Raw genomic sequence first — 20,895 nt, 5'->3', positions numbered from 1 at the left:
ACGTAGTCGTCAACGCCGTCTAACGAAGTGGCTTTCGATCGAATTCTCCGCGCCATTTTCGCGGTGCAACATTTTTAGAGCTCCCGAAAGTGTCGCTGGAATTGTTTGAAACGAGCAGAACTCCGCGCGAACGTTTACCACGGCTACTTCAATTATTAACTTTACCATTGTTCTATGCATTATACGGATTCGTCGTGTAACTGTAAACACGACGCTATTTATATCGACTGGATAGAAAGGAAAATATTTTCATGCGAACTAGGCAACTGTAGTTTTATTTTTCCAAAGCAAATATCCGACAGCATTAAATCCCTCGAGGACGTGTATCGATATACCAGCGAACATTGCGTGCGATCAACGGACGAAACACGAGATTCGGAGTCGAAGAAAACACCCTAAGCAGAGCTGGTCTCCTCAGGAAGGAGCCATCGGCCTGAAGTGGTCGCGGAAATCGGAGGAGCCGAGACAATTATAACCGAGTCGATGGTAAACACTAGATCGAGACATAGCAGCGTGGAAAAATCGTTTCCCGTGTGCCACGGTCCGCTCAGGTGGGTATCGTTCAACTAGCCAAGACATTTGTACAACCGTTTTCGCTCGGTTAGCAGAAAATTGCTTCGATAAACACCGAGCGCGAGCGAAGAAGACTTTCGGCTCTACGGAGCGGTCCAGGTGATCCTCGCTCAGATAGGACGCGGGACGGCTGCACAAACAGCCTCGTTCTCGGTTTAACGCAGTGAGACGTTCACTTGGAAATGGTCGATTGAAAGCAGGTAAAATGCTGAAATTCTGAGCCAGATTTAAGGAGGCTCAGGCGTTTAGCGCACAATGCCACGTCGCGGAAGCGTTGCATCGATTGTACTCCTTGATGTCCTCGAGTAGTGGACTCTATTCGCCTTTCAAGCATCCGGTGGAATAATATTGCGAAAACGCTTTCTGTGCCACGTGGATCAACGGAGATTCTTAGGTCTTTGATCCTTTACAGCACGATTCTTCCTTTTTCTTCTCTTGCTAGAGAAAGAATACGTTAAATGGTCAAAAACTGACAAACTTCCTCGAAGAGGAACCCTTTCGACGTGTACATTTCCATATTTACACAACAACCTTCGTCCCAAGCCACTCCCAATTTCCAAAGCGATAATAAATCGTTTCCAGGAACGAGATCAGCATAGAAGAGAGGTGCCCATTGTGGCGTCAAATAATGGTCCACGCCAATTAAAAGAGCGTTAGTGAAGACGCAGGCGTCCCGGAAGAAAACGGAACCGGGGATACAGGAAGGGTTTCGTAGCCGTGACCGTTTTGCCATTAAAACGATCCAACCAGAGTCGACCACATGTCGTGGGAGTCGAAACCCGTTTACGCGAACCTAAGAAAGTCACAGGTCGGCGTTCAGACCGCTCGTAAACAAACAAGCCGACACGATGATCATGCGATGATGATCCTCTGGAGATCCGGTGCAGATGTCGGAAGACAGGTTGAGGATCGTAGCGCGAGAGAGGGTTACACGATCGTCGAAATCATCCCTGTTCGCCTTCCGTATGCTGTGGGGTGGAGGTTAGAATTTTCAGGCGAGGAACGCCTTTCCTTGTACGAGTTTTAGGAGGAACATTAGCAACGCTTAAATCGTGGACGTTAATGCATGATATTTATGGAGGAATTCAGATATTGTTTAAAGTAGTACTGTTTAAAATGGCACGCGATAAAAGTGGCAGGGGATAGTAAAGGATTGGCGAAACGGAAGAGCATTAATTAAATTCTTATGCTCGCTACGTTCGTTCGTAATTTATAATGTATCGCGAAAATAAAGAAGAGGCTGAGTCTCGTTTGAATATGAAATGCAAAGTCAGATGCGTAAAAAAACTTTCGATAATATATCCTGTCAAACTTTCGGGGCGTATAATAAATTCCTTTTACCAAATTTCTAAACCTGCAGCTACACCCGTATTTCCGTTACCCACGTATACACGGGGAATAAAGTTTTCGCATTTCTTAAACTTAGTACGCAGAAAAAAAAATATGGATAACAAAAGAGAGCATAGATTCGAAAAGAAATGGCGGGATAAAGAAAGATCTGCAAGCACAACATAGAATATCCTTATGAATTTTACTTACACGAGGTCTCGTCTATGTCTATATTAGTGGCGCGCATCAGTGTGCATCGTGTGCTAATACCGTGTGTACGTACCTGAAACAAAATCAATTGATTCGTTAAAAAGAGAACCGTATGCAGGTATATTATATTATAAATTAACGATATAATTAATATGGCTTGGAATTTATTTCGTTTCACCGGGGCTGTTCGTAACGATTTCACCGTTCCTGAGGCCACTGATTAATTTACAGTACCGTTTATTATCGTCGAATAAAACGGAACAATTTTCAGCTGGTTATGAAATCATTTAGAGCGGTGAACAATTGCAACCGCTGCGGAATTCTGGACAGTAACGGTAATTAATTCGACTTTCCCCTGATTTAATGTTAAAAACGATACGGTCCCATTGTTTACCGTAACCATGGCGTTGCTCGACGAAAATAGCCGACTCTATTGTTGACTCTTCCGTGTCTAGAAATATTTCAACGTTGGCGATAGAAATTCGAGCACGTCCGTCGAATCCGCGAGTCGACCCCCGAAAAACGAACAACAACCGGGGCAAAGTTGTTCAGCTTAAGTGTATTTAAGAGGTAATGCGTGTTCGCGAGAGAAACTTTAAACTTTCCTGCCCCGACATCGACGACCGAGCCTACCCCTCCGCTGTCACCATCAATCTTTAGGGCTGGCGAACACCGAAGGATAGGGTGACGACGGTTCGCGTTTGCCACTGGCTCCACCTCCCGCGCGAACCCCGTTCAAGGTGCCCTCGAAACTCGCAAGGTGTCCGGTGAACATTGCTCTGACTCATGCACAACTCGACACGCCTCGGATTAAAACGCAACCCTCGCTAATGTTCATTCCTGTCTGTCACCCTCCGCCCACCCTCCGCGCCGCCGCTCTGCGCCGCAGTTCGCGAGCAACCGCAGCGGCGAAAAAAAAAGAAAAAAAAAAATATCCAGATGAACGTACGTCCTCCCCTCCCCGTGGGACCGTCGCGTGAAAACGGGGTGACTTTTTCATTCCGCGGTAAGAGGTTCCTCCGCCACCCGCCCCGGCGGGATGAAACGCGGTCCAAACGATGCGTTAAATATTTCCGCGTAGCGAGGTGCTCGCGACGCTTTAAGAGAATGCGGATTGAAAAATGACTCTACCTGGGGAGCCGAGGTTTCTTTAGAAATGGCGCGTACCGTTTCGCGAGACGGGGGATGTTTTGCGTTCGCGTTACTTCGTTTCTCGATCGAAAATATACGAAAATATTTATTTTCTGTCGTTTAAATTTATCTTTTCTTTGGATATACTGTAATAGAGTACTCGTATTTCTATCTCAGCGGCTTTGGGAGTAATCAATCAATTATTCATCGGCGTTGGTTAAACGACGGCAACAACTCCGCGCCCACACCCGCGTAGAAGGAAAACACTCGAGCAGGAAAAGGTCAGGGCGCGATTATTCGCGGGCGAGGTATCTCTCTGTGAGCCGGCGGTCCGGGTCAGAGGCGGTGAAGAGCGTGTTTCGCTTCAACAACGCCAGCCCCCGGGTGGCTCCTTTGTCTTTCAGCCGGTTTTCTGGCGGGGGCGTATAAGCGATCCTCGAGCTCTCCGATCCGATGGACGGCGCACAATGCACCTGCACGAGCTTCGAGAGCATCTCGAGGGCCCGTGTAGCAGGTGACCGCGAGCACGTACACATAACTTATCCCTCTTAAAGTGGTTCTCGTGGCAATGTACAGCGCGGAATAAAGGACGTACCGACGCGGGCTCGTTGCGGCGGCGCGCGCGTATATCAAAATTACCTCCCCGGTTAATTGGCTCTCGGGAGAACACGGCCAGCAACGATTTTCCTCTTGCTCTACACGCGATTTCTAAACCACCTCTCTGCGAGTTAAAAAAAAAAAAAAAAAGCTCGTTCCTTGGAAAACAGACTTGTTCGTCCCGCGTTACCTTCGAGCCCTTCTCTCTATTTTCCGTGAGCAAACGAAAGTGACGAGCCCTGCGTTCAACGGAAAAACGTCGCCTCCTCGAAAGGGACGGACAAAGAGTAATTTCCATAGCGGAAATAGCGGTCGAGTTGGTGACTCACGGGGTATTATTATTTCAGGGACAAGCGATCTTACCGAGTGTTTGGAGAAATTCGCGGTTATTATTTTCTCATGGCCGTGCAACGGGTACGTCTTCGGGATCGACCCTCCCACGAATGACTCGGCCCCGGGCGAAGGTCGTTACCAGCAGGTAAGACGATCGCCAGGGTACGAGAGGTTTGCCCAGAGATCGCTAATCGGCCCGCGTAACAATCTAATGCGAACCGCAATGACTCATGATCGATAATTATAGACCAAAGAAGGGTTCGTGAGAAGTAACGTGGATCGCAGAACGATCCAGCATTCCGACGAAATGGCTGGGTTTCGCATGATTTTTGACACTAAGTGCAGCGACCCCCTCGAAGTGAGCCGTCGAGTTTCGATGTGATTCATAATTGACCAAGAAATGTAGTTTCAATGTAGTCGAATGTAGTCTGTTTCTTCTCAGGTTCCAACCGCGGGTAGTCGCAGCGAAACAGCAACATCACCACCGATTTCCATCGTTTTCACGCGCTCGCAACCACCCCTGCGAACCGGGTATCCGCGAGCGCTGTTCCTTCGACGCAAAAATATCTGGCTAAGACAGTGATCGTCCGCGTGGAGCTTTTAAAGTCTGCTTATAGCAGCGGGGAGGATTAATGGAAATGCACGTCCGGGCTGGGCTAGGCGGTAGACGTATGAGAAAGACCCGAGGGCTCGGGCTGGGATTGATAAAGGCAGCTTTTAACCCTTAACTGGTATTCCGACCGGGCCAGTAACGATGATATATGACGTGGCAAGATCACGTCTGACCTTGATGGCCACGCCGGAACGAGGATAAATGGGACGATAGTTTTCGTTGCGTCGGCGTTCTCCAGCGTTAAATATCGATCGGACGCGTTCTTGTCCGCAACGTCGTTCGCAGGTTTGTCAGATCGGTTGTCGCGATAGAAAGACAGCCGGCGATCCTGTTCGACGCTAGCGCCCGCATCTGAGGGGGGGTGGTTCGTTGGACGCCTCGATCAAGTAATTGTCGATGGCCCAGGTAACTCGGTAGACACGCGTACGCGTGGTTCAACAGGTGTCGTTGTAAGAACGAACGCGTTCATTTTCTTTTTCTCTTCCGTTTCCCTTTCTTCTCCCTTTCCCTTCTTACTCGCCGTTACGGCCTCTTAATGTTTTTGCTCGTCGTTGGTACTTTCCACGACGGTTGGAAATATCACGTCCACGAACCGAGCGCACGAAATATCGACAGATACGTATAATAAATAAGAATACGCCTCTAAACTCGGAAACAGAGCAATGGTATCGCGATAGATATAATTAATAGGATGCAATTGAATTTGGGATATCTGAACCTGGCCATGGTTATTAATTACTAATTAATTTATAATTAATGCTGCGTGTAGATCGCGGTGAAATCCACGCTAGCAGCCCATCGTAATTGATGCCTTCGTTTCAAATTCGAAATTCATTGTAATTGATTCGGTCCCCGGCGGAGGAAAAAAGAACTATCCACGGGTGAAAAACAAATAATTAAACGGACACGCTTTCGCGTCAACGCACGCTCGCGAATACCACATAATCCGGCGATATTACGAATGCAGGCCACACAAGAAGTCTTATTGTCGGCTCGCAGCGGGATCGTTCGCGTGCATATAGGTTGGCTGTCAATAAGCCTCGTTTAAACGGTTACGTGCCTTCGTGCGGCTTGTCGTCGAATTAACGTCGATTAGTATGCCCATTAGGCAGACGTTGAACCGTCGTGATCACCAGCCCGTTGCCGTGGCGGATGCATTTGCGAGGTCAAACCTGGATTTAGTATCGAGAGCTTACCTACAATTAGCTTTCGTCGCCACGCGCCCGATCGTTTAGGATTCGCGTTTCGACGCTGGCCGCGTCAAACATTGAATCGCTTTCCGTTTCCTTATTGTTCGCCGAGGATGCGTCGCGGCCACCCCTGACTGGGGTGTAGTTCGATACTGAGAGACGCGGACAAGATGGAAGCACTTAGGCGCACGATACTTTAATAATAACGATTGAAACTGTATCTGACTGTTGGATTTAGGGGAGGGCGTGTCGAATTCCTGCTGTCGCACATATTTTCGTTTCTCACGAACGCACGAATATCCATAGTCCAATTATTAGGCGTTGTCAGTCAAAGGGAGAGAAATTTATTCCTTCCAGCAACGAATATAGAAGGAAAATTAGCGTATAATTTATTGCGCTCCGAATGAAGACTGCCATTATGAATACAGAATAGACCATCCAAAGTTCGTATACAAACGAGGCGCATTCAGAGCCGAGGAGCTAAGTCGAGCCGTACAATGGGCGAGCAAACTCGGACCCAACGTCCTTCGCTCTCATCGCCAGCATTTATCCATCAATTTTCACATTTTAAAAATACATACGCTCCGGGTGCAGCCAGTCCCATCGTCCACGCGCGTACCTTTTTAACCCGGCAAGGCACCACCGTGAAACCCACGTGCCGCGCAACCGTGGGACGGACAAAGCGGGACCCTCGGATGATCCCAAAAATATCGCCAGGTATTTAGGTCACGTACGATAGCCACGGACAGCCGTGGTTCGTAATCGCGTCGCGTGCATACGCCCCAACAATGAGAACGGGCGATCTTCGTGGAAAAATAGAGGAATCCGTTTAGTCACGGTGGCCCGGCTCTGTTCGGTTTCCGTGGAAAAGAGCGAGGCGACGGGCAGGAACGCGGGTTTATCCGTGGCCCGGTTCACGGGCCAGCTCGATGGATCGAAAAGTGCCACTTTCGTCATCCGCGGAGTCTCTTTAACGCGCGACGCACTACGGATCGCCTCGCTTTCTACCTCCGCGTCGATCCGCGATCGAGTTTGCCAGCCGTAGCGCGGCATCTGCTCGCGAGATTAGCGCACGCGATCGGGCCACTCTGGTTCCTGAAAAATTTATGAGCCGTGCTGCGCGACTGAAACAGAGAATCGATGGATCGATGTCACTTCTGACGGGTTAACTCATGGGAGGCGAGTCGGCTGTTGGCGACGCGGTGGTCCCCGCGACCACCCGGTCGCCAAAGCGTTTCCGGTTGTTCGGTTCGAACGTTACGTACGGTTACGAACGGCCATATATTTTTATGCGCGCTCGAGGTTCGAACCTCGAGAAGTTTGTCTCGCATGATATTCTGACCGATAGAACTCCATTAGCCGCTGCTAACGATTTTGTTAGTCGGTCTTGTTATTGAAAGATATCTCATCGAGAATAACTGAATTAACGTTCTTAACTCGTGACTGAAAACTCGTGACGTTCCACCCTTTGAGCCACTTCCATCCGTCTCGGAGCACCCTCGGCTAATTGCATTATCCCACTTTCCTCGCTCATCGCCAGCCGACACTCGTCAAGAACCCTTCCGCCCCTCCTCGACGAGAAGAAACCCGTACGCAGTGCTAATTACTTGGACGATTCCGGTACCCTCCCAAGAAAAATAGTTTAAAGAGCTACACAGCTTTTCGCCGCGGGTCCACCGGCGTGTAACAACTGTCTCGACTCTCGAGCGGGCCGCGATGGAGCGGCGGAAAGATCGAAGGAAGGCGAAGAGAGAAAAACGAGAGGGGTAAAGACAGAAACGGGGCGCGAGGAGGCTGAGCCGTTGAGAAAAGAGGGTAAGAGCTGTTTCTTCCTTCTCCGTTGCTCGCTTAAGACGGATTTCCACGTGCGAAACTTATTGTCGCCACCTGGCTGGTACGTTACTTCATCTTCTCGGCTAAGATATCGCGACCATTTACAATGTTGCGCTTTTCAAAACATTCCAAAGTATTTCGAGATCCTTGATTTCTTTACAACCCTTTGAACTAAATTTAGAACGTTCCGTGTTGCTACGTTTCTTTTTCAATGTTCTTTTAGAGACACGATCTGTGCTCGACGCCATGTTGAATCCTCTGTCGTTTAAAATTCAACCGGTTCGATGTATCCTCGGCGGCAACGAAGTTCGCGCGCGGGAAACAGGCTTTAGGTGTACGATTTTCCGCGCAGGCCGTTCCAGAAATAAAAGGAGCCGCCTTTCGTCACAACCCTTTAGTCCGCGCTCGATATTCCGCTCTCCGTGGTTCGGTGAGAGGCGGAGGAAAAGCTCTATACTTCTTTCATCCCGTTCTCAGCGACGGTACGATACGAAAATCGTCGAACGCCCCATTTGCAGCGCTGTTTCCGTAAATAGCTAATGGTTCAAGCGCTCGAACGCTCGGTGTCGTGTTTCTTCAGGGCGAAGCCCTAAACTAACAGTTCCAACCCCTCTCGCCCGCCCTTTCGCCGTCACTTCCCACCGCGTCCCGTTTTTATGCTTTTCCTATAATTTGTCTCCTCCCCGCTCGCCGTCGCTCAGTGATTCTTTTGTACACGTGACTGTGTTATTCGACGCACGGCACTCGGGACACTCGAAATTGTTACATCATTCCCAGCGTTCCTCGGTGGTCCTTCATCCGGTGCTCGAATTCTCCGCTGATTGTTTGCGGGCTCCGAGTGATGTACGAGGTTCCTCTTAGGTTGTTCTTAGCGGTTTATCGGTATTTTCTCTAATTCAACCTGACATTGTCACGGTAACTTGCAGAAGAGACGCGAGGATTTTCGTTTCTTCATCATTTTCTTATCCTCGCTATGTACGACTGTTATGTCTGGAGCAAGTATTTTAATTGTCGTTTAAAATTGTTACCAGAGAGCTCTGTTGCGCAATGTTATTCATCGATCGACGATAACCGTTCGCCAACCGAGCGCAATATTTTTGGAGCGATACATTAGGAAAAACTGGTCCGTTATCGTCGACGTGGGGCGTAAATCCCGAAATTCTCAGCGGAGGAGAGCGCGGCGGAGAAATATAACGCGCGCGTCGTAGATTGTTTGGTTTAAAGCCGTAAAGTCTACGAGAAGCCGCGTCGAAGCATAGGCTCGTAAAAATACGCTATCTGCCCGCTCAAAGAGTTCAAGCTGTAACCTTTTCGGTCATAAAATTCAAGTGCTACTTCTTATTCTGAACAGCGGGAATTATCGGATGTTAAACAGCGGGGCTATTATTTATAACTGAAATTCCACGAAATAGAAACACAGACCCCGCGTTAATTATCGTTCTCGTCGGCGAGCGACAAGTTTATCCGCGTTTCTATTCCCAGGCGCCACTTAATGGACGACCGATCGACGATCTCACCCTTCCTCGACGGCGAAGTCGAGACGCGCTGGCTCGAGAAACGATCGAGAACCGTTCGACGTTCGCGAAATTCAACGAACACTCGAGAAGGCCCACCCTCGGGCGTTTCGTACGACATACGAAGTGGCTCGAAGCAGGCAGATGTTCGCCAGGCGAACGGATGAAAGAGGCGGAGGGCAGGGCGCACGCATAACCGGAGTAGAAAGAACCACCGTCGAGAGGAGGCGGAGAGAGGAGATCGCGAGACAATGTACGAATCTTGCAATAAGATGCAACCGGAGATAAGCTAGGACCCCCAAAGAGGCTTCCCAGTGGAAGGTCGAGTTATTATTACGAATGACAGACTTTCTGTGCCAGGTGCCTCTGGCAGATCAAAGGGATCAGCCATCGCGATCCCCAAAACGGGTACGCGTATTATTTTGCCGAGGAGGAGGGCGAAGAAGAAGAAGAAGAAGAAGAAGAAGAAGAGAGAAATACGACAACATTTTTCGTCGCGCGATACTCGCCGTGTATCTACAATATCGGCGCCATTCGTCGTTCCTCCGCCCTCTCTGTCAGGGTCAGGACGCGATCTCGAGGTGGAGGCAGAAGAAGAAGAAGGCCCTGGCGCTGGCGACCTGTGCGACCTCTCGCTTTTGTTGAAAATTGGGACACCGTGTTCTGGTCAGGGCGCTGGATGCACACCAATCGATAGCAGCCGGTGACCCGTGTGTACATGGCCCGTTCTCACCTTTCCGCGTGCGCTCCTTTTTAACGAGCCCGCCGCGGGGGCCACTTTGTCGTCGAGAATGTCCGAGTCAACGACGCCGTTGGGAATTTTAAGTGGCGGCCCCGCGGACGTGCCCGCTTTTAGCTTTTAAGTGGGGGATTTAAATGATTAGCCCGGGCTCGGCTTTGAAACGGCTACGCGCGATGCGATGTGTGTCGAGATGTTTGTGCATCGCGGAGAGAATAGACTGCCACGACTGTTACCTGCCTGACTTCGTAAACTCGATTATACTCGGGGTTTTTAAGTCGAAATTGGACGATTTTCGAGTGCTGTGTTATCTTTTTTCATCTGTTAACACCGTACACTTTACCAGTGGCCATCGCAGCGTCTACCGTTCGAGCTTATAATCGAGATATCATCAGGGAAGTAGTAATTCACTGTGTAATTGCCGCGCGCCGTTACCGTTCCATCAATCAGGATTTCTAGATCACGGTTAGAAAACGATTTAGACCTTTCAAGCCGTTCTTCGTTAACCCCTTAATTGGAGAGCAGCTATATCTGCCGTTGCCGCGCGTTTGTCTTTTAATTATAGATCAGGATCGTCGGTGGATAAAACCGCGCGGTTCGCGGTTACGAAAAATGAAGAGAATCAAACGAAGACCCGATCGACCTCGGTGCGATTGCTATAACGCGAACGATACAGCGAATTATCCACGTTTCGTTTGATCCACGATTCCGTTTTTCGAACGGCGGTTCGATTTGCGGAGGTTATGCAAATCAGGTCGCTGATTAAATAGAAGAGGACGGGTGCGGGAGGCGTGATTTATCGTGGCGAAAAAATTTCGTGATCACGGCCATCAACGAGCAACGTTAGACGGCACGATTAATGTCAAAGTTACGAACTTCGACACGGTTCTCGTGCCGTTATCCTATTACGACGCGAAGATCGATTATACTTTGCATGCCGCGCTCTTAACGCTCCGGTTAATTAATTCCGTTTTAAAATATCGATTCGACGCGGGAGGGTACAACGTTCGTCCGATTCGGTGCCGTTCGCGGTAAATCGGTAGAGAAATTCATCTTTCGGGAGCTCATTAACCGTTGCGAGCCCCGCGCAAGTCCCGTTCCTTTAATAGGATTTTACGTGCACGTCCGTGCTTAATGGTCTAGCTGCTTGATAAACGAGAAGCATTCCCGCGTGCACGAAATGTGTCGCTGCTAAGCTAATTTCATTTCGAACAAAATACACCGCGAGGCGTCCTTGATACGCGCATTAAATTCCACAGGGAAATCATTTCGATAACGTTACGAGTGTATCGCAGAAGCGTTAACACCGTCCACCAAGTTGTTCGACTGAAATGTATCGAGTCGCGTGGCTGTAACGTCTTCACGTCGACTGAAAAAGCAACCCTAACAAGCATCGCGACGGCGTGAACGTTCCGTCGCGAATTTCAATGAAAAATTTCAGTCCCCTCCCGTCTGAAATTGTTATAGGCCCGACGTAATTCACGCGGCAGTCGTATTCCCTACGATCGCAGAGCGGAACGCCGCTTTTACTTCCGCCCCGTGAGCGTTCTTCCGCGTGTTCCCACCACCCTTGCCCTCGAGCCGACATCGCGACCGTTTAAAATGCATCCCAGACGCGACGCTCTCGGCGATATTGCAGCGGCGAGATAACAGCCTCGCGTACGCCATCATCTACCGAAAACGTTGATGGCGAACGTGGCACGAAGGGGTTGGGAAGGGTTAGAATCGCGAGACGGCCGGGTCTCAGACCGAATAATTCGTGCTAGACGTTTCAAGGGCGAAGAGAGAAGAAACGTCGCGACAGGAAAAGATAACGGGGGTGGTTCAACCCTCATCGCGAGGAAGGACATTATTACCATTATTATTAAGTCAAAGAAAATTTGCGCAATTCGAGTAAACGACTTCTTTCGACGGTGCTGAACGAAAACGCGAACACTTCTTCGCGTAGCTGCGTACATTCACGTAATCAACGTAACGTCATTGATGAGACTTTTTAACGAAATAAAGCGCCCAGGCGACTGGAAATTAAGCGTCCCCCAGTTTTGAGGAGTCTCTTTCTGCTTCCTCCTTCTGTCTCGTCCCTCGTTCCCTTCTTCCTGCAGCCGTGATTTTCTCCTTGTTCCGTGCGTCTCGTCATCCACGCCTTCATCCAACACCCCCGTCGTCTTTCTCACGCCGCTAACCCCACGGTTATACGGTGTTAGCCGGGTGTCTGCACGTTTGGTTACGGGAAAATATCGTAACACCGGCTAGCAGCGAAGTAAAGACGAGATTTATAAATCCCCTTGTTCCGTGAAAAGGTACAAATGAAGAAGGACGAGGCAGGAGGGCGAGGCTCCTCGCGAGCCGAGCCGGGAGATATTTTTCTTTCAACGCTCGCCGCGCGGAGAGATAGAGGGCTTGGAAGACGCTTTACCGTTGCTTGTTAAATAAATGTAGCAATTAAAGCGGCGTTTCGACCTCGAGGACTTTTGATACGGGTTTGACGAAGGGCTGAGCGAAACTCGGAAGAATTGGAAATTTGTTTTTCGATTTTGCGCTCATTTTTTTCCTTTTTTTCTTGAACGAAAGAGTGTACACGATTTGCCGCGACTGAAAATATCACGACGCGACACAACGATTTCCATTTGTCCCGTAACACGTGCGGATGTTCCAATATTTTTCGAAAACCCGGCGAACTCGTGGCAGAGAACGAAGGAAGTCCATCAGTCGATCAGATTGATTCCAGAGAAAGCGGTCAAACGGCGTTCAATTCCGTCCAATTATCCGTTCCAAGTCAAACTTCCACTCTGCTCGTCCCTTTCTCTCCGTCCTTCACGTGAAATCGAGTTCTGATCGAGTTAAAGGACCCTGCTATCCCCCCTTCTACTCTCTATCCTATCCACCTCTCTTTCTCTCCTTCTCTCTCTCTCTTTCTCTCTCTCTCCCTGTTCGTGAAACTAAAAATTTCAGCGTAGAGTTACCGGAAGAACCATCGTGATTCCCGCGAGACGTCCACGGGGCCGAATGAAAATGTAAAAATGTAAAAATGCAAAACGAGCCCCGGAGAGCATTGATCGCGTTCGTCCATGAACCAGAACTCGAGCTTATGCAAATCACCTCGGTCTGGCTCCTCTCTTTCTCTCTCTCTCTCTCTCTCTCTCTCTCTCTCTCTCTCACTCACTCTCTCTTATCTGCCCGTGAAACGTGACGAATCGTGTGCGCCTCGCTTTGATTACCGCAATTAAACGGCCAATTAGAGAAGTTGGTCGCGGCAAAGGAAGCGGAGACCAGTTGAGTCACCAAAACGGAAAAAGGAAGAGAGAAAAATTGTGACTGCGAGAGAAGAGGGGCTGAAGTGTACCTGTTGTTCGTTTTAAATGGACGCTGCCGGGAATATATCTGAGGAACGGTCGAACGGATCACTGAATATTCCTGGAAATTGTTCGATAAAGCCAGGACACGTTGGACGATACGAGTAATCACTCTTCAAAATTGTTCGCATGCTCTTCTATCACTGGCGGTCGACCGTGCAGGGTGCAAAAGAGACACCCTGTGTGCAGTTGAGAAAGGGGAGGTTATTTAAAGATTTCAAGGAGAGGTGATCACGTGGACGGGCTTTTGAGGCGTGCCGACTGTACATTTTTGTAAGGTGTCGTTACAAAAATCTGAAATCACCCGCATGCTCCAGCGGACATCGTTGCCTCTGTCGGCGAGGCCGGAAGTCGCCGGTTCTTCGCGCCTCAATTTGTCACGCGCGCTCCGTGACCGACCGTTACAGAGTCAGTCGGTTTTTTCATCCTTTCTCACGTCGTTTCTTCGCTTTTTCACCACACGATCCGATCCTCGATCGATTTTTATTGATAATTCCACTTCTCTATTCTTATTTTTTTGTTTCACGGTCTGTCTTTTGTTCTTCTTTTCCGTGAGGCGATCTTTTCACTTGTTTCAATAGTCTCCCGATAGGGAACGAGGCAGCAGTCTCGCATAAAAGAGCAGCAACTGATTTTGGTCGATTTTATACGAAGCGAGCGCTCGTAAACCACGATGAAAGGATCGGCCTTCAATCTGACATCAGTTCGATTCATCGTCCCGCTTCGGTTGCCGTAATTAATTTGCCGGCAGGTTATTCCTTGACGTTGCGCAATTTGCGTCATCGCGATCCGGCCTGTAATTAATTAAATTTAATTAAGCTCGCTCGATTTCTTGTAACTGCAAGTCCGCGAGTTGATTCGTGCATCAATAATTAATACGATCGGTTTAACGCTGGCAACCCCCGCGATACGAGAAGGCAAAAAGAAAGGCGGGGACGAAAGAGAATTCTCCATCGACGGATGGAAACCTTTCAACCGGGGTAAAACGCACCGTTAATTGCCCTTATTCCGTGAAAAATGAAAATTTCCAGTCAACGACACCAACGCACGGTCTACGCGAGATAAAGTATACTGCGAGAATTTTAACGTCACACGTTACGACGACAATCGCGACTCTAAAGATTCCAGGAGGATTCCAGGAACGATACCTGATTCTTTCTCGACGCCATCGAGGAAACAGCGAAAGGTGGCTACAAAAGCGCGCGCGTATATATCCTGCCGGATGTCATCCTGTTTCGACTGCGAGTATAACAGCGAATTAATCATTGGATCCGGCGATCTGTCGACGCGAAACGGATCCTCCTTTTTTCAGCGAGGAACGTTCAACGGGGAGGATGAATCGGGGCAGAAACGCAGCGAAATGAGAAACGGTCGTGACGGTGAGCCGGTTTTCTAGCCGGGCCCCGTCGTTTTCGTGTTTCCGTGAAGGGGGACAAAAACCCCGCGGGGAGCCGCAGTGGCTTCCCCGCTGGACGAGAGACGGACGACGTTCTTAATTTCGCGGGACGTCAACGGGGAGGCACGCGCGACGGTGGGTGGCGCTCGCGGAAAAAGCGCCACGCCGGAAGTCATAAAACCGGATAAAGGATTACACGTTGCCCGGAAGGCGAGCTCCAGAAAGCGCGATTCCTTCGTTCTAATGGACGACGCCACTGCTGCACGTGTGCGGATCGCTTCGCGAAAACAGACGCTCGTTCGTCTCGCCTCGTACCCGGGGACTTCGTTGCGTTTCATTTCGCGACTAAAACGCGACACGAGCTGCTGCGAGATTCGATTTCACGAGCACGTCTCTCCTGTTCGGTCGCCGGGTTTTTCGACCAGTTTCTCGCTCGGACGAATCGAAAGACGAATTAGAGGGAGTTAGAGGCTGTTGGATGGATCGATCGAGCGAGAGTCTGATATTACTTGCCACGCTGACGGATTGACAGTGGAATTCTTCGTCTATTCTTGCTTGATTGTAATTAATTAAATATTTCTGGTCTTATCGAACGATTACGTGTGGATATGAAATGCGGACGAGTAGGGCAGGCTGTTTTAAATATGGGAGACTCGTGACGAAGAAAAATCAGCGGCGATTTCGGGGAATCGTCATTGCGGTGACAGCTTGTCGCAGATCCAATTTGCATATTAAAATAATTCCATCTCGCACGGTCTCGCGGACTTTATGTAATTGCACCGTAATTATTCGACGCGAAATAAATTCTACGAAACGTAACATTGTTCAACCGACGCCGGTCTAGCACAAATCAGATTTAATTAACGCCCGTGCCGCATTGAAAAATAAGGAGATTTATCGTTACATTTGTTTATGATACGCGTATATTCGCGTTGATTTCACGGCGATGAAATAATTATACATCGAGACGCCATTTCCTTTTTGTTCCCCGGGACATCTCCATAAATTCCGGTTAACATAAACACCGTTCGCTGTTACGTTCGGACAAATAAATAAACGAGGCGCAAACACGCGACGCTTTGATCGCGTCCAATTAAAAAAGTGATTCGATTAATAAAATTCAATTTATTTCGGGCTCCCGATTCCGCGGCGACCCGTCGCAGAAGAAACCGCGGACGTTTTTAATTACGCTCGTCGCTGGGTTCAAGAGGAAACTTTCCAGACAGCGAGAACGAGACAGCGTAAAATGATTTACCTGAACGTTGAAATGGAAGTTCGTTGAATTTTTGAGCGGACGCGTGCAGTCTACGAGCAGCAAATGTCTGTCCGCACCAGATCGTTCTACTGCCGAAGGGTGCTCGTACCTGTCGACTCGTAGACTTCATTACGAGGATAGAATCGCCCATTCCACGGCGATGAAAGGGCTAATTGTCGTCATTAGCATTTCCCTCTCGCAGCATATTCCTAGTCTATCTTGAGTACCAACGATTTAACCGCTCGACAACAATTGTTGACCGGTGAATGCGCGCAGCCAGATTCCGTCCGACGAGGGGTGGATTCGTAATGAAAACAATCGTCGAGAACGACCGGAACTGTGTAAGTACCGGCACAAAGCACCGACGATATATCGAGGGGGGAAAAAATACAGGTAAATACGAGCGGTTTCCCTCGTATCGCGTATGGGAATCGCATTAACGAATGAGAAACACTTCGTTTGCCTGATATTTGCGCTCTCTGCACGAGAGCCGAGTTTCGTCGTCGTTTCGACCAGGCGATTACCATCGAAATTCTTGATGTTAGACGCTCGTAGAATTCTAATCTTTCGTGTAATAATAATAATAATAATTAATCAAGAGAAATTGGAAATCATGCGAGAGTTCAGGATCGTATCGCGAAATTCTGCGACGATCCATGCGCGGAAGGTATCCTATTTGGAAGGTTGAAAGAGAAATCGAGACACCCCACGTCGCAACGGAGAGCAACAATTAAGAATTTTGATAATTATCTGCTTGTCATGTCAGAATTAGCCGGTGGAAGACGATAATCTCCGTGGACGGTTCTTAATGGGGGCTTAGGGTTGCCAAATTATTACGGCTCGGTTGATTGGACCCTCCAAGATGCGATTGAATTTCATGACTTGCTTTGTTCGACGTAATAATCCTCGTAATAACTACGTATTAGACGGAGCGCGGCTGTTCGCGTCGGGGGACTGAATTCTTCGTTCATTTTTAATCAAGCGCGCGGACAGCCGTGTTTCATTGTAACGCGAGTACACACGCGCGCGGTGAATTTTTTGGTAATTCGATAGAAGGACCTCGTTGGTTAGCGCGAGATTAATTTCGAATTATATGTCGGAGTTATTCGCGAAATTGATATTTGCCTTAGGGGATTTATTTATATGGATGGTATTTGTTATTGAATTTCCGATTATACGTGAATTGTACTTTCCGATGCTTTGTTTGATGTGTGTTTTAATCAAATTGATAAAATAACCGAACAAGTGAAAATTCGATATTACAGGACACCAGCCACCGCCAGACACCAGTTGCCAATCAATAAAATGGCTGAAAATAATGATTTACATCAATCTTGGGATACCCCGCAATCACGCAAAACGAGCTGATAGACGATCCACTGGATTCAGAAAGTTGCATACCAAATTTCCGAAGCAAATTAAAACACTCCAAGCTTCCTGCTCTCCGATCCACTGTCCGGTTTCCGACGGTGAAATTTGATTAAACCGAGGGACGAATTGAAAACTGCATAATTATATTTTCGAAACGAGTCGAAGCAAGCACTATAACTCGCCCTCCTTCGATCCGCCGTCTGGTTTTCGTTCCGTTGAAATTCGATTAAACCGAGAAACCGGCAAACTGAAACGGAAGAGAACGGAGTAACGCTGAAACCTGGCGACGGACATCGAGACGCGCGAATTTATCAAAACGAGACCGGCAGCGCGCGCAAACAACCACCGTTTAAACGATATTCTCAAGTTTTTCGCCTGGAAAATGAACGGTAGGGAAAACGGGGGGGCGTACATTTGCATCGAAACTTTTTAACGAGTATCGGGTTGCCACGAGTGAGGATCTTTGTGCCAGAACGAAAGACCCTCGCGCGCGCGCGCACGCTTGCACGGACACATCGAGAGACTTGGCGAACCTATCGCGGCCCCGTCGCTGAAACACAATCGTGGCAATAAATTTCTCTATCCGCCGTTTCATCTTTATTCCCGCGGTTGGCTCAACCGGCCGTCATACGGATACACCCGTAACGAAAGGTCGTGAGATGCAGTTCTTATCAGCATACGAGTGGAAGTGCCAATATTTCGCCGTGGAACACGCTCGGAACCGCCTCGACGCTCGCGTATAAATCCTTCTAACTGATTACCGAGCGTGCTTTCCTGGGGATCGATCCAGGGTACACAGAGATACCCGCCTCCTTTCCTCTTTAATAGATAGACTGGTTCTAGCGATTCGAATCTGATTTCTTTGCGATCGCTCTCGCCGAATTTGCTTAACCCTGGTTTCGTCGTAAGGGTGGAGGTCGAGCAGCCGGAAGCAAGTAGTAAACTGGCGAAATTCCTCGAGAATTCGCAAAGGTGCTTGATAACACCTTCCGCGTCGTATCCTTCGACTCCTTTCTCCGGACACTCCGTCAGGATTTCGGATCGTTCGGTATTGGCCTCCTTTACGGCTATGGCTAGCGTATTTCTCGCAGAGCTGGCCATAAAACTCGGCTGGGATAATGGGCAACGGTAGCTACGGTGAACGGTGTTGCACGCAGGGTCGTTCTCGGTCCGCGTTTCGATCCGTGCACGATCCTGTCCGCGGAATTCCCGTGGCCCACCCCCTCGAAGGGAGGTAAACGGCGGCTAGGGCGGAAATTCTGGAAAATATAGCCGCCGCCGTCTCGATTACCGCTTGGCATTCTGAGAATAACTGAGGGAACCGAGGAAAAGAGAGAAAGGAAGGACGGGAAAGAGACCAGGGCCGCCGATTCGACGATCCGCGGCGGGAGAGGCGACCTCCGGGTGTGTAGCCGGGGAGGGTGAAAGAAGGGCGGGAAATCTGATTGCCAATACATTCCATAGCCCCGCGAATTTCAAACCAATTTCCTCGGTCTATTGCCAATCACAAAGAGCCTGAAATTCCTGGCTGTCGGCTGGAACGAAATACTTCCCGCGATTCCTTTCAAACGGACCAACTCGAACCCCCCTCGCCCACGCGCCACTTTAACCCCCATTTCGCGGCATCTTACCAATCTTCGGATACCCTGGGCTACCTTATTATTCTTAGACACTGTGTACCTCGCAAGCTTCCTGGCCCTGTTCACCCTTCTTCACCCTTCTTCGCCCCTCCGCACCCTTCCGTCGTTCTTTGCTCCGTTTCAACTACCCCCACCTCGGCTCTGGATCTCTACGCCCTTGGTCTCGCCTCGACGTCAACGCGACTGTACACACGCGCGTCTGAAATTCAAGATCGCGCCATTGGCTCGCGGAAAATTGAAAGGGTTTTCGCGTTTTTAGCCGCTCGCTCCTTTGATATCGACGGATTTAATGTTCGCGGAAGGACGACAGGCTTACTCTAGCCAGCTGGAGCTTTATTGATCTTGCTACTTGTTTAGAATTTCTTCCCGACGCAGGAAGAGGGTGGGTGGGTTTGCGCAAACAACCGGAAGCCGACCGTGGAACCGGATACGCTTTCGAACGCGGTTTATTTTGATATAACGGGCGGAAGTTTTCGCCTCGTTGAACGGAGGAATCGGTGGACGCGATACAGAAATTAGTGCGATACACCGAGACTGCTTTTCTTTCCTTTTTCTTTTAATCTTTCTCGTCGATTACGCGATCGAAACTGTTGTACCGCCAGCTGATTACCACGGCGAGTAAATTCGCCGTCGCCTGAAAGCCCGCCGTTCCGAAACTGGCCTCGCGGTGGGTTTTGTTATTCACGGAACATCATTCGCCCATTTGAACGTGCCTCGCGGGCAACGATAGTTACTCGCAAGTGGGTGACCTAGTCGATGACCCACGGATAAGCTTCCCACCCGGTTCTTTCGTGAGCCCCGCCAACCTCTCGTGCCTGTTGGAAATTGAGGTATACGCGCAAGGCTATGTAATACCGTGGTCACGAAACGTATCGTAACGCGAGTACACACTATCGTCCCGCATCACACGTGATAAGCGATCCCAGCGGCACATTCGAAACGAACCACGGGATTTCCTTACTCCCATCGCCCATCTTTACTCCAGGATTACCCTTTTGCTCGCGTGCCTCGAGACAACCGAGGCGCTGTTCATACTTTTCTGATCACTTCCAGCGATTCGCGCGGGTGGCCACGCTAATTTTTGGCTCGCAAGCTCCCTTCGAAATTGATTCGTCACTCGATTCGACTCGCGTCGAATCTGTCCATTACGAGCGACGTACATAAATCAGAGAAATCGTACAGACGGCAAACAGTATAGACTAACCTTCGAACGTGTACTTGATAGAAATCTGGAACGACAAAGAGAGGCCAGGATGGAAGACAACGTTCTCCAGCATCGAACACGTTCTCCACTTATAGACAACCGAGGAAAGTGTCTTGTTACTTGCTCGAAAATTGTCTGGTATTCGTCGAACACATTCGCGGAACGATATTCAACCCCCAGATATCCCCCTCTTCTAAAACGTCCTCTCGCGAGGCTCGCTTAAGCTCGTCGAATCGATATCTATAATACACTCGAGTCCCTAAACGAGACTAGAGGACAAAAAGGCAGGAAGGGAGAGAAAAAAAAAAAAGAAAAATGCGACCAAGGGAGGCGGAGAGAATTCTATAAGTAACCAGTCGTTGGTTGTTTGCGAGGATCGAGTCCGGGCCGCGGGGCGCCCAAGACGGCTCGATAAAAACCAGCCCCCGCTGTGGTCCGTCGGCGGAATGTATAAAGCATCGAGAAAGCCAATTTCCCCGGTGCGCGCCACGGTTACGTCGCTCTTTCGATAATAATTGGCAGCGTGAATGGACGTTCGTCGCCGCGCGCACTCATTGTGCACCGTCCTCGTACACTCGCAACCCCTACGCTCTACACTCGCTTGGCGAGCGATG

At 49.3% G+C, this 20,895-nt stretch overlaps 1 protein-coding gene across 7 annotated transcripts in view; it reads right to left on the bottom strand.

The window, feature by feature from the left end:
• Nucleotides 1-20,895, bottom strand: part of Ten-m (teneurin transmembrane protein Ten-m) — a 324,269-nt gene that overhangs the window by 64,690 nt on the left and 238,684 nt on the right. For 2 of the 7 annotated variants that reach the window (XM_076893498.1, XM_076893501.1), the window contains exon 2: nucleotides 2,113-2,185. The exons of the other annotated variants lie outside the window; for them this stretch is intronic. In XM_076893498.1, coding sequence (XP_076749613.1) covers nucleotides 2,113-2,149 — 37 coding nt within the window. In that variant the 5' untranslated portion in view covers nucleotides 2,150-2,185. The remainder of the gene's footprint in view (nucleotides 1-2,112; nucleotides 2,186-20,895) is intronic. 7 annotated transcript variants of the gene reach the window in all.

Source organism: Xylocopa sonorina, chromosome 4 (genome assembly GCF_050948175.1).
Source record: "Xylocopa sonorina isolate GNS202 chromosome 4, iyXylSono1_principal, whole genome shotgun sequence".
NCBI lineage: Eukaryota > Metazoa > Arthropoda > Insecta > Hymenoptera > Apidae > Xylocopa > Xylocopa sonorina.
The sequence above is the reverse complement of the archived record's forward strand: the minus strand, read 5'-3'. Positions and strand labels throughout refer to the sequence as shown.